Source organism: Echinops telfairi, unplaced genomic scaffold (genome assembly GCF_000313985.2).
Source record: "Echinops telfairi isolate 266 unplaced genomic scaffold, ASM31398v2 ScPeMD7_8;HRSCAF=38, whole genome shotgun sequence".
Taxonomy (NCBI): Eukaryota; Metazoa; Chordata; class Mammalia; order Afrosoricida; family Tenrecidae; genus Echinops; species Echinops telfairi.
In genome coordinates, this window is record NW_022103905.1 from 10,207,504 (window position 1) to 10,220,458 (window position 12,955).

At 47.0% G+C, this 12,955-nt stretch overlaps 1 protein-coding gene across 1 annotated transcript in view; it reads right to left on the bottom strand.

The window, feature by feature from the left end:
• Positions 1-6,245: 6,245 nt before the first annotated feature.
• LOC123521269 (RNA polymerase-associated protein LEO1-like) overlaps positions 6,246-12,955 on the bottom strand; it is a 10,926-nt gene continuing 4,216 nt past the window's right edge. Inside the window, exons 3-5 of the mRNA XM_045286467.1 lie at positions 10,791-10,923; positions 9,313-9,502; positions 6,246-6,304 (exon numbers count right to left, since the gene is read on the bottom strand). Coding sequence (XP_045142402.1) covers positions 6,246-6,304; positions 9,313-9,502; positions 10,791-10,923 — 382 coding nt within the window. The remainder of the gene's footprint in view (positions 6,305-9,312; positions 9,503-10,790; positions 10,924-12,955) is intronic.

Here is a 12,955-nt window from a genome sequence, read left to right on the forward strand (position 1 = left end):
TTCTAGTTGCTACCAGTTTCAAATAGTCAAGTGTAAAGTAGGTGATCTTCCTCTGTATTTTGAAGTTATTTCCATTCTCTGCTAGAATCCATTTTAGTTTAACTTTTACAGTTGTAAGGGGGGAAGTGTCAGAAGTCGTTTCTGTAGAAGAATGTCAACATTTTGAAGACTGATCCTTTTTAAATCCGAAAGAGATACTGGTGGTACTGAGACTTCTGGTTCCCCTGGTAGGTGTGGGGCGACTACAAGCTTTTATCGATGACCTGGAGACGTTAACATTTTTTTTAACCCTACGTGGACCGGGCAGGGCTGTTCTTTTCCTTGTGTCAGGAGAGCAGAATGCTGCCAGCATCTTGAAGCCGATGGCGTCAGATACAGTCACCTGTAAGAGCAACATCAGGTTCTAGAGCGAGTTCTCCACCCAGCCCTCCACTGTACCAGTCTGGGGCATCACAGCACCTAGGATCGGTCTGTTGTTCTTGTTTAAGCCAGTTCTAACTGGGTCCTTCCGTTCTGCCAGGTTGCGTGCTTTGTTTAGAAGTGCAGGTGTGTTAAGATCATGCCAGTTTTTCACTTTGATAATGTGGGTGCTATTAATTCCTTATGGAAGCTAATAGAAAAAAGTGTCTGAGTAGAAAAGCTATTTTCTTTCCTGAAAAAAAGCCTACAGTCAGTTTTTGGTTTTTGGATTTTTTTAAGTGTAAAAAAAAAAAAGCTACTGTTAAATATAGAAAACAAAGATAATAAACATGATAGGGTTTTCTTAGAAGCTTTGAAAACGGTCATTTAAGTGGATAGTTACTTTGAGTAGATTAGAAACTAATGTGTGTATAAAGTGCTTACTGCTGGATAAACAGTATTTAATCACCACTACAAATTTTCCAACTAGAAAACAAAACAGCTTTCTTTATAAATTGAACTTTTAAGATGTTTCTTTCCCTCTTGTATTTTTTTAAAAATTCATATTGTGTAAAAGTAAATCCTCATACGAAAGTGGTTTTCCTGTTGTTCAGTGTATTGAGGTGAAAAATTCAGCTGGGTGCAGTGGGGGGAAAGTCAGCTGGGGGAGCTGGAGGTACCCCATCAGCAGGAGTAGGACACGTCTCCCCCTCACCTCCGTGTGGCCGTGGGACCAGCGGCCGCAGCCAAGGACAGCTGGGAGGGGAGGAGAAGGAATCTGATGCTGGCCTCAAATACAGGCCCGGCTGGATCGTTACAGAGAGAGGCTTCTTAGAGCATCTGGCAGGTAGGGGAGGATGGTAGTTAATTATTTTAACTTTCTAAAGTTAAATTACCAAACGTCTGCTATTCTAGCTTGGGCTGGACAGTTGATCAACTGAGCAAGGCAGCTTCTTGTACTCTCGGGCAGTAAACCTTAGCGAGCGATGCTTCCCTGCTCAGAAATGTGGCGTGTGTGTTTGGAATCACTATCCAGTGTTTAAAAGGGGCCAAAGATGAACATTTTTGCTGTTAAGTCTTAGTTACAAGCCACCGCTACCCCCCAAGTTATCAAGGCTTTTTCTCTACCTTTCTTTCCCCTCAAATGTACGTTTTGACTTGTACTTGATTTTTGAAATTACACAGGAGCGTTGAAAGTCAGCTGTGGAGCAGGTGTCTGAGAAAGAGCTGATCACTTAGACATTCAACAAGGCTTCCTTGCTTCCTAGCTCATGAAATGGATAATACAGTATGTCTTCTTCTCAGTACTTTTTATTGTATTTTTTTTTAGGTAGGTAGTTTTGTATCGTATTTATGGCAAATATCTTTTTTTCCCCCGTATGAAGAAGTTAAGTGTTATATAACTGATGAAAACATTTCTTCATAAGTAACCGTCAAGATGAACATTGATCCAATTGTAGAAAATCGTTCAAGAATTGTAATTATGTATCCAGAAAGTAGTGTTTACTTTGACCTTTAAAAATCTGGCACCTCTTGACCTAACAGGAACTTTCTGTATTTCTATATTGCTCTGAAATTTTACTGGAGAATACATAGTCTGTTTTTGAAATAGTCTTAATTCTTAAACCAAAGATTTTCTAAGACCTGAAACTTTGTAGTTCAATCAACTTAAACGTTAACTGATTTATCTAAAAGACTGTCCTTTGCATTTTAACTGCTGTTTTTTAAAGGCTTTTTTTAATGACCCGTTTTCTAATATTTTACATTCAAATTTGTCTAAAGTTGTGATTTCCTTTCCAATATGTCTTGATGAAATTGTATGTACTCAAGATCCGATCTTATTGGCTAATAGGGGCTAAATGGATTTTGGTGCTCTGTACTTGTAACTAATGTCTGCTAGAAGTTCTACAGCCAAAGTGAAACACGTCTCCTGAGAGTACCCGTTGTTTAAAAGACCAAATGGACATTTTGTGTTAAGCAAGTCTGCAGATGGTTAGATTCCCAGAGCAGCACCGGCGTGTGCCGCAGTGACAAATTCTTTGAGTGAGAGAGGGCTTGCTCTGTGTGATCAGTGTACTCTGGGAAAGTGGCGTGTAAATAGAACACTGTAAAATGTTTCTCACGAGCCTCGTATCTGATGTGCTTTCATCTGAAAAGAAGATTCTGTGATACAATAAAAGTTATCAAAGAAAAAAATGTGTTGATGAACTGTTAACCTGTCCTTTACATACTGTGCACTGTACGTACCCGTGGCCGCCCCTTTCATCAGAGGAAACACCGTGGGATCTCCTAGTCGCTCTCGTGTGTGGCGCTGTTGACACAGATGCCTCGCTTTTCCCTCCCCGCAGAGCAAGCACTTTCTCTGAAGCCTGTCGTCGCCGCATGCATCCTCTGCAAGTTCAATGCCGGCCGACTTTGCCCCTCAGTAGTAGTCACCTTGAAATACACTGACAGAAAACACGGCGCTGGGGAGCACAGAGCACATGGGTGTCACAGCGAACGCCCAGGCTCCTGTCAGGGAGGGGCAGGAGGTCTGTACAGAGCTGTCCACTCCTTCGGCTCTCACCGATCATTGGTGGCTCTAGATATTTCATCTCGGAGAAAGATGAGACAGGTAAAAACTCCTAGGTATACTCTTCTCCTGGGCTGTCCGTGCTGAGGTCAGATGCTGTTTGTGCGGTACAGTTCTGCCCTTTGAGGTGGCCTCGATAAAAGCTGAGCAGATCGGAGAATTGTCGAAATAAAACAGTAACTTTTCTTCATGTTCAAACTCCAGTCTGATGATGTGAAGGGGCCCACTTTGGGGGTTGCATCGAAAAGACACTGCTGGGTGATCACTTGTACCATTACCAAGCGTGTCCGTCTCCCGAGGTGGCTGAAACAAAGTGGCACCAGCCAAGTGGCTTGAAACAGCAGAGACATAGTCTCATTCAGCGCCAAGGCCAGAACTCTGAATTCCAGGTGTCTGGCAGGGCTGGGCCCAAGGGGAAGGCCCTGCCTTGTCTCTCCCAACTTTAGGCAGCCAGACGTTGTCTTGTGATGATACAACTGCAGTCTGTGCCCCCATCTCCCCTCTGTGTCTCCCTGTATCGCCTCTTGATAAGGACACTAGATACTTTGGGTTAGGACCCACCCACTTCTCCAGTGTGATCTCATGTTAACTACATCTGCTGAGATTTGATTCCCAAATAAACTCACATTCTCCCACGTTCAGGGGAGCTGGGACGTAAACATAAATTTTGGGGGAAACAAATCAACCCATAGCAGTATTTTAGAAAGCTTCTATTAATATGAAGAATTTTACTCAGGTCACCTGCTGTAGTGGCTAGATAAGAACAGATCGGAGCACGAAGACACACTGCCGGCCATGTTTTGTTTACGTGGTCGTAAACACAAAGTTGTCACAGGCTTTTAAGATGCCTTGAGCATGGGTGCCCAAACTTACTTGGCCTACTGTCTCCTTTAACCCCAAAAAAACACCCCAGCAATTCAGATCTTTTGTACCATAACCTAGAGTAAAGTGTAGCTGTCTGCTTTTGCACCCCCCTTTGGGAGACGCAGGTCTAAAGCAACCTGTGAGTTTTGTCTTTGAATAGATGCCCACTCCCAACAAAGATGAGCAGAGGAGAGTTTAGTGTATTACATCGTCAAACTTCAGGCCCACCACAAAGCCAGTAGTCGGAGTGCCCCGTGGGACTTTCAAGGTTGTACATCTCTAAGGAAGCAGTCACGTCTTTGTCTTGGGATACCTGGTGCATTCGAACACAGATCTTTTGGTTAGCAGGCCAATACTCGAGCACCAAAGCTCCGTAACCCATAGACAAGGGCTTTTTGGAAAGCCACACAATGTCTTTAGTTTCTGTGTTCGTCAATAAAGGTCAGTCTTTACATACCTCTTCTACGACTGTTGTTAGGGGCCACAGTCAGTTCCTACGCATAGCAACCTAAGTACAACACCACAAAGTGCTGCCGGTCCTGATCCGTCCTGTCAGTCATTCTGGATTGCGCCCATTGTTCCAACCATTGCGCCAGTCCATCTCCTGAGGGTCTCCCTCTCATTTCCCGAAATCAATGAAATTGTCAACAAAATGCAAAGCTCACTGCCCTGAAGTCGATTCCCACTCATAGCAACCCTGTAGAACAGGGTAGAACCACCCCCGGGGGTTCCCGAGACGGTGAGCTCTTTACGGGAGTAGAAAGCTTCGTCTTTCTCCCTAACCTCTTATAGTTCAATCTAACAATGTCAGTACCAGTCTTGTCTGTCCCTGGAATTGAATCCAGGTGACAAAGGCCAAGAAACAGTGCCCCCGGGTATTCTGGGCCTGGTGGGAGCCAATATTGCTAATATCCAAGGACGATGTATAGTAGGGCCAAGACTTCTCATGTCAGTCACCGCTGTCACCAGAAAGAAAGTCAGTGAACCGTGTAATAGATTGAGGAAACTTCAGATTAGGGTGAATTTAAAATTATCCGAGTTCTCTCACCTTTGGGAAATAAAAGAAATTCCTCTTAAAGCTTGTGACGGTGGACTACCGAGGATGGCTTCTGCGCTTTTCACTCACAGCTGAGGATGCCTGGATATGATCCCCTTTGGAGAGTCAGAAAGGAGCCCTTGTGGCATAACGGCTTAAGCACTGGGCTGCTCACCCAGAGGCTGGCGGTTCAAACCCACCGGCCGCTTTGAGGGAGAAAGAAAAAGTTGTCTGTTCCCACCGAGATCAGTAGATCGCTGGCAGCCCTGCCCTGTCCTACAGCGTGTCTAAAAGTCAGACTCGGCTCTGGGTGAGATGAGCTGCTCTGGGAACTCCCAGCTCCCCAGAGTGGGCTTGGGTCCCGGGACTGACTGTGGAGAGCCAACCCTCGTCGCAGTCGAGTTAAAAATGCTCGGCTCGGAGTCACCCCTGGTCTTGGAGACCCTGAGTGGTGGAATTGGCAGCCACCGGCAAGTGCACAGTCACCAGAGGCGAGTCTATCTGATGTTCAGCATTGCTCCATGGTCTGTCGGGGCGGAGGGCCAGAAATGTGCATCCCCAGATCCAGACAGAACCACTGCCCCAGGAGAGAGAAAGGAAGGGAGGGGGCAGGGCCGCAGAAACTCTCTCAAACCTCAGGCCCAAGTCAACACTTACCCAAACTTCCTGTTCGGGGGACAAAGGAATTTTCTAAAGTCACAGGCTTGCGTTTCAACATTTTTTATTCACAACTCGAATGACACAAAAGCAGCTCAACTCATCAGCCCTCGTGAAAGCAGCGTCCAGATCAAACAACCTATTGCATCGGTTGTTTCTACACAAGCCCTCCTAAATGGGTTAACTCAGGTGACGCTTTGAGGGCTAAGCTTCCCCTGCTCCAAGCCCTGGTATTTTCAGTTGCCTCGTATGCCTCGCGTGGACGCTGGACAATGGACACAGAAGGCAACAAAACTGATGCCTTTGAGCTGGAAAAGAACATTAACTAGGCGATGGACTGCAAGAGCAAACCTGTCTGGAAGAAGTCCGGCCTTGTTAGGAGCGAGGATGCTGAGAGTTGGCCTCACATACTCAGAGACCAGTCCCTGAAGAAGCACATTATGCTTGCTAGGAGAACTATAAAAGAGAAAGACCCAGAATGAAACAGATTGATACAGTGACTGCAACCGTGGGCTCAAACCTAACCCGCTTGGGAGGTGACAGGAGCGGGCAGTGTGGCACTCTGTTAGACACAGGCTCTGAGTGGGAACCGACCAGATGGCACCTGGCGGCAGCAACAAACACAGCCCAGGCCGCCATCGAATTAAGACCAGCGGCTGCCGTCCGCTGCTGTGAAACTGTTGACTGCGATAGACACAGCAAGTGCGCGTTTGTACTTCACTTCTCTTCCCTCTCTGCATCTCCTGATACTCTCTTCTTTCTGGAAGGTTCGCCTTCTGAACAGATACAAGAGGTAAAATGTAAGATTCTATATCGAGCATTTCTGGACATTTTATCTGAAGTGCGGCAGTTCTAAGCTGATAGTGAAGGAGCCTCGCTTCAGCTTGTGGCCCCGGGAAGGGACAGAGTTGGGGGAGAGTTACTTTCCATGTTCCAGCAAGTAGACATGCAACTGATAACCCCATGCGACAGAGCAGAACGTCCCCCTGGGGATTCCGGGCTGTAATCTTTAGGGGAGCACATGGCTAGTTTCTACTTTCGAACCACTAACCTTTCAGTTAGCCAAGCGCTTAACCACTGTGCCAACGAGGAATTAAAAGACAGTGGGGTTTTGCCACAGACATTTTGAATACCCCCACACACACATAAGCGGGCAATGTTTGAAACCATCGACCACTAACGTCACTGCAATGTTTACTCTTATCTGCCTCACCAGCACCCCGAGGGGAGCATCTACGTGCTCAGAGAATGTTGGCTGGTGAGTAGCCCGGCGGCCTCGGCAGTCAGAGGAGTAAGGTGGTGCAGGGAGTACGAGGTGGACTCTGCTAATCCGGCAAGGCCGACAGATTGAGCCCACCAGCTGCTCCTCAGGAGAAGGAGGAGGCTTTCTGCTTCCATAATGGGTTCCATTGTCCGGGCTCTTAAGGCATGCATTCAAACAAGCAGCCATCTACGTCAAGCACCAGCTAAGCCCACATGAAAGAAGCACACCAGCCTGGGTGATCCAAAGATGGCAGTAACAAACTCCAAATGTGATGAAGGGAACAGTATCAGAGCTTAAATTGTGAACACCCCCCCACCACCAAATGTGAACACCCAATCTGTACAAAGCTCTGGGGAGAAATGGGAGCCCCAAATCCATCTGCAGAGTGGCTGGGTCAGGCTTCTGGCGGATCCCCTCTAGTCCCAGGTGAGGGACTTCAACAGCTTCACTAGCAGAAATTATTGTCAACTCGATGATGGGGAGCCGGACCACCGTATACAGTGAACCCTCGCCACTTCGCGCTTCGACTTCCACGGCTTCACTCTATCGCGGTTTTTGCGTAACAGCGCATGCTCTGTCATTACTGCCACTGATTGGCTCATACTGTACACGCTTGATGCCATAAATAATATAATAAATAATAAATGATAATTGTAACGTCCAAAATGTTTTACTGTATTTTCCCTTTTTCGTTTAATAAATTGGGTAATACGAGTGTAATGGTGACTAAAGGGTGTTTTTTCATGTCCTCTATGCTCTAACTACGAAAATATTTGATTTACAAATAAGGAATCCTACTTCGCGGAATTTCATTTATCACGGTAGGGTCTAGAACCAATTAAACCCGATAAACGAGGGTTCACTGTAATACGATACTGGTCGGTTGACCTCTCTTGACCCAACCCGAATGTGCTCTAGTGCTCTATGCTCAAATATTTTTCAGTTGTTCGAGAAAGAAATGTCTTCTCTAGATTTTTAAATATGGTTGGTGTTTTTTTTCTTTCTTACTCTTTATTTTTATCTTTTATGTATTACTGCTTTCTCCTTTCTCTTTCGTTTTATTTTTTGTTGTTTCTGTTAGGTCTCCCAGGTTAGGCAGCACGAAGGAGTGGATGCAGAGAGACAGTAACTGGTGCAATGGTTTATCAGAAAGGAGAGGGAAGCGGGAGGGAAAGGGGACATCAGAGCTGATTGTGATGATGTATCTATAACTCTTTTTAGAAGCAATTTGTGGATTGTTAATATGTGAATATTATATCAAGAAAACTACTAAAACGAAAAAAGAAACCAAACTTGACCTATGGGTACCAGGGGTGAAGGAGGAAGAGTCTTTGCTTAGGGGGCATTCAGTTCATGTTAATGCGGTGGGACAGTTTGGAGAAGGATAACAATTATGGACACAGAGTATCACCAATGGCACTGAATTGTACATGTAGAAGTTGTTGAATTGGTGAATGTTTTGTTGTGTATATTTTTTCCAACATTGAAAAAAATCCATGAACAACTGAGTACCGGGAAAAAGACATGTTCTAAAATTGATTGTGATAAAAATCGTACCACTCTCCTTGATATGGTGGAACTATGGAACTGTCTGAGATGCAGATGAAGTGCCAAGAAAACTTTCTGAAAAAGAAGATGTACGGCCGTGTTAGCCAGCATCGTAAACTCAGTGACGGCAGACGCACAATGCAGTTGATTTCCCTTGTGGCCCAGTTTAAATTTGTCCTAGTTTTAATATTTCCGGCTTTTTTCTCAATTGAGGTTTTTCCCCTCTGGTTTATTTTGTTAATGTTGTTGGTGATTTTTTGGTATGTTTTCCAGTATCGGAAATCCAGGGTAGGTGAGGCTAAAGAGACAGTAAATGGATTGGTGGCTTACTAGGAGCACGAGAGGAGGGGTTGTAGGGAAATAGGGACGTAAACAATGAGAACAAGAGGGAAGAAAATGTTCTAGAACTAATTGTGGTGATGATTATACAACTCTTTTTGATGGACTGAACTGTTTAAGTATAAGACTATTTATAATTTTTCAAAATACTTGAAGGGAAAAAAGAGATTTACAACCTTGGGAACACACAGAAGCAGTTCTCCTTCACTATGAGTGGGAATGACGATGGCAGTAAGATGAGCAATAAATAATATAGTGTCTCCCTTGGATAAAGAACACAAAATGTCTCTGGATCTTTGATCTTATCAGTGGAAAAGTAAGTCATTAGAAGAGTGAAGACGATCAAAAACGCAAGGAAACAATTAGTCCAGAGGACTAATGGAATACTCAGACACCAGCCTCCAGTAGCCTGAGACCACAAGAACTAGATAGTGCCCAGCCACCCTGTGGCCAGTGTGAGCTCCAGGACAGAGTGGGAACACACAGGGAACAAACTCCAAAGCGCGAACAAGACCAGGCTGACAAGTCTGAGGGAGACTCGTCACCCTGAGTCGGATCAACTCGCAGGCAAAGACAGCGGGGGTCAACGGTGCAACCCTGAAATGATGCGATGTTCCTCCCACACGGACTCACCTCGGAGGCCCCCGTGGTGACGGCTTTCAATGGTAGCCAAGCTGCTGGCCTCTTCGCCTCTGCCCTCCTCCTCATCACGATCACTCTCAGCGCCCCCATAGGAGGTACTGGGCCCCGGGAGGCCCTGCTTCTCCCGAGCCGGGGCTGTCTGGGATTCCCCGTGTCTGGATGCCCTCAGACGGTCTTCTTTCTGGGAAGAGACAAACTATAAAATTCAAAAGGAAAAACAAAAACCCTCATTGTCATTGAGTCCATTTGACTCATCTTGACCCTATAGGGCAGGATAAAGCGGCCCCCTGGGGGTGTCAAGGCTGTAAATCTTTATAGGAGAAGAAAGCCTCATCTTTCTCCTGAGGAGCATCTGGTGGGTTTGAACAGACAAAATTGCAGTTACCAGCCCAACACAACCCACTACTCCACCAGCATCCCTAAATAAACTATAAAACAGAAAGCCATGAATTTTATGTCTCTGAGAACCTATTTTTCTACATAAAACAGCAGTGTAGCCCAGTCACCTCACCCATTCCGAATGTCTTCCGAGAACCATTGTCCCCATAGCCCACCTCTGTCACCACAGGGACTGCTGGGCCGCCCTTACATCTTGTGGCCTCGCACATACCACCAACCCAACCCAACCCAAACGGGCCCAGGCAGGTCCTTGGGAGCCACACCCTCCTCTCTGCTGACAAGAGTCCAGGCACAAACCACCACCCGGAGACACCTTCCCCAGGCCTAGCAAGAGCCTGAACTTACTTTCTGGGCCATCGTTTCCAGTCACCCCTGAACCACACACCCCGATCCCCGAGGCTCCACCAAACTACTGTGGTTCCCCAATACTCCTGCCCAGGGCCCCCTGGCTCCTGACCACAGAGGACAGGGAGCCCCACCGGTGAGCCCCTATTCCCTCATAGCTGCTTGGCACTTGCATGTCAGCATTCACCAGGCAGGGACAGTGCCTGACAAGTTAGGGATGTTCCTATCTGGCCAAACTCCATTATAACAGCTATGTCTCAAACACAAACTTATTTAAAGGAGCCCTGGGGGCACTGCCGGATCAGTGTTGGACTAAGGACTGCAAGGTTGGTGGTTCAAAACCACCAGCCAATCGGTGGCAGAAAGACGAGGCTGTCTGCTCCTGTAAAGAGTTACAGCTTTGGAAACCCCTCCTGGGATCGCTGAGTTGGAATCGATTCGATGGCAGCGGGTGGGTTGGGAACATAAACCTATGTGTTGTAAAGTTTCAAAACACGCCTCTATTTCCCTCTGAAACCTGGCCACCTGTGGGGAGAGCCCTCGTTCACCTGTTTGGTCGATCTCACCCGTAACCGCTGGCATTGTATGGTTAATCACATGTTTAGAAGATTAGGCTGGCTCCCTGAGGGCTACAAAGAAATAAAACGGCAGCAGCAATAAACAAGGGGGAATTGGTGTTCCGGAAAGCACGGGGCTCAACCCCGAAACTCTTGGCGGGAGCCTACCTTCATCACGGTCGTGTGCTGGCTCTCCGGATCACAGCTGGCCATTGGTAAGATTCGGATCTTCTTTGACTTCGAACACCGAGCCAGCGGCAGGATCAACTTCCGGTGTGTGGCACTGTCTGTAGAGTGAGGCCTGCCGGGCAATGGGCAAAGACGTCTCGCCCTGGATGGAGATGTGGAGGCAGCCACACCACCCTAACCCAGGGCCGTCCTCCTGCGCCGCCTCGCTCTCTGGCTGGCTGAGACGACCCATAGCCTGAGCCGAGCTGACAGGGATGAAATGGCAGTGGAATGGAAGGGAGGAGAGGCAGAGGGCAAGGTCAAGAGCTGTGACAAGACTGTTTCCAACTGTAGTCGAGAGAGAAGATGTGCAATCTCAGATGTGCAAGGTGGCGGACTACAGGCCAAACCCAACCCAAAGTCAACGCCCTCCAGTGGATTCTGACGCATAACAACTCTATTGGACAGCGTAGACCTGCTCGTTAAGGTTTCTGACACTGAAATCTTTACCAGAGCAGAAAGCGTCATCGCTCTCCCAAGGAGTAGTTGATGGGCTTGAACTGCCAACCTTGTGAGCCCAATGCTTCAACCCATTGCTTGACCAAAGCACCTTCCAGCACAGCAGCCATCAGGTACAAGAGGCGAGCAATAGGAAAGTCCCCCCTTTTGAGAAAAAAATGGGGAGGAAAGTCAAAGCCAGGAGACTGCTGCACTAGGAGGTCCTCGCACTGGCTGGAGAAGGAGCCCAGGCACACTATTGAAGGAAGGCGGATCTGACACGAGCCAGGGTGGTCCTGAGAGACAGACAGACGCTGAGGAGAACAGGGATGTAGAGAGCTGGATGAAGCCGTGCTAGGCAGTCTTACTGCCCCCATGTGATGCATACAGTACAATTAAACACGGGCACGCCATGGAGTATCTTTATTTTTTCCCCAACCATTTATTGTGAATTCGGTGGGAGTTGACATTCCCGATGGCCAATTTGGTATTCAACAGTTTGAACTACAATCAAACACCCCAATAGTTTATCCTACCCCGCCCCCGCCCTTTATTTCTCCTTCACCCAAGTTATTACCTGCCAACCCTCTAATCTACTGCTTCATATTCCCGTCTCCTCGGGATGGCCATCTTTGTTTTGCTTCCCCACTTTTCACAGCGATCTCACACAATATCTGTCCTTTCATGATGGGATCGTTTCTTTCAGCAGTGTCCTCCCGGTCCACTCGGTGCTCCTCGGTTTCGACATTGTTTTTCAGCAATTAGTATTCCACTGTGTGTATGGGCCAACGTTTCTTTACCTATTCTTCTGCTGACAGGCATTTAGATTGTGTCCATCTTCTGGCGGTTGTGAACAGTGCTGCAATGCACACGGGTGTGCATATGTCTGCTCATGCTGTGACACTTACTTCTCTAGGGCGCGTATACAGCCAGCGGAGGGATTGCCGGGTCACAGGGAACTTCTGTTCCCTGTGGTTTGACGCAGCACCACATTGCTTTGCATGGTGGGTGTTCATATTTAAAGTCCCAACAGCAGTGTATGAGGGTTCCAATCTCTCCACAACCTCTCCAGCATTTACCTTGTGGTTTGGTTTGGTTTTGATTAACGTGGCTGCTCTCATTGTCCAGGTAAGGTGGTGTCTCATCGTTGCTTTGCTTCGCATCCCTCGAGGGTTAGCGGTCATGAGTATGTTTGCTGGCCATCCGATGTCATCTTTGCGTACGTGTCCACGTTTGGAATGAACTTGTATGTCACTAAAGACCCCGAGTCCATTTCAATGGTACCTTCCCTCCTTTTTTTTTAGCCACTCAGACTAATATTTAGATCTGCGGAGTAACAAATCTGGAGGAATTGTTTTGTTTTGTTTTGAAGGAAGCATATTCTATATAGTTACACAGCCCATCTCAACAAAGGAAATCAGTAATAATACCCCGTGAGACATCCCATAAATGTGGTTTTCTTTCTTTCTTTTTCCCATCCATCCCTCTGCCCTCCCTCTATAATTTCCTGTTCCTCCTGAGGTAGCTGCCTTACCCAGTTCCCTGCTTCAGCTGGCAAGGCTCACATCCCTGAGGAGAAGCTGCATGGACCTACCCCGATGCAGCCCTGGGTGCTGGAGCAGCCGTGTGGAGACCCCTGCCAGTGCTGAGATGTTTACACATTCACT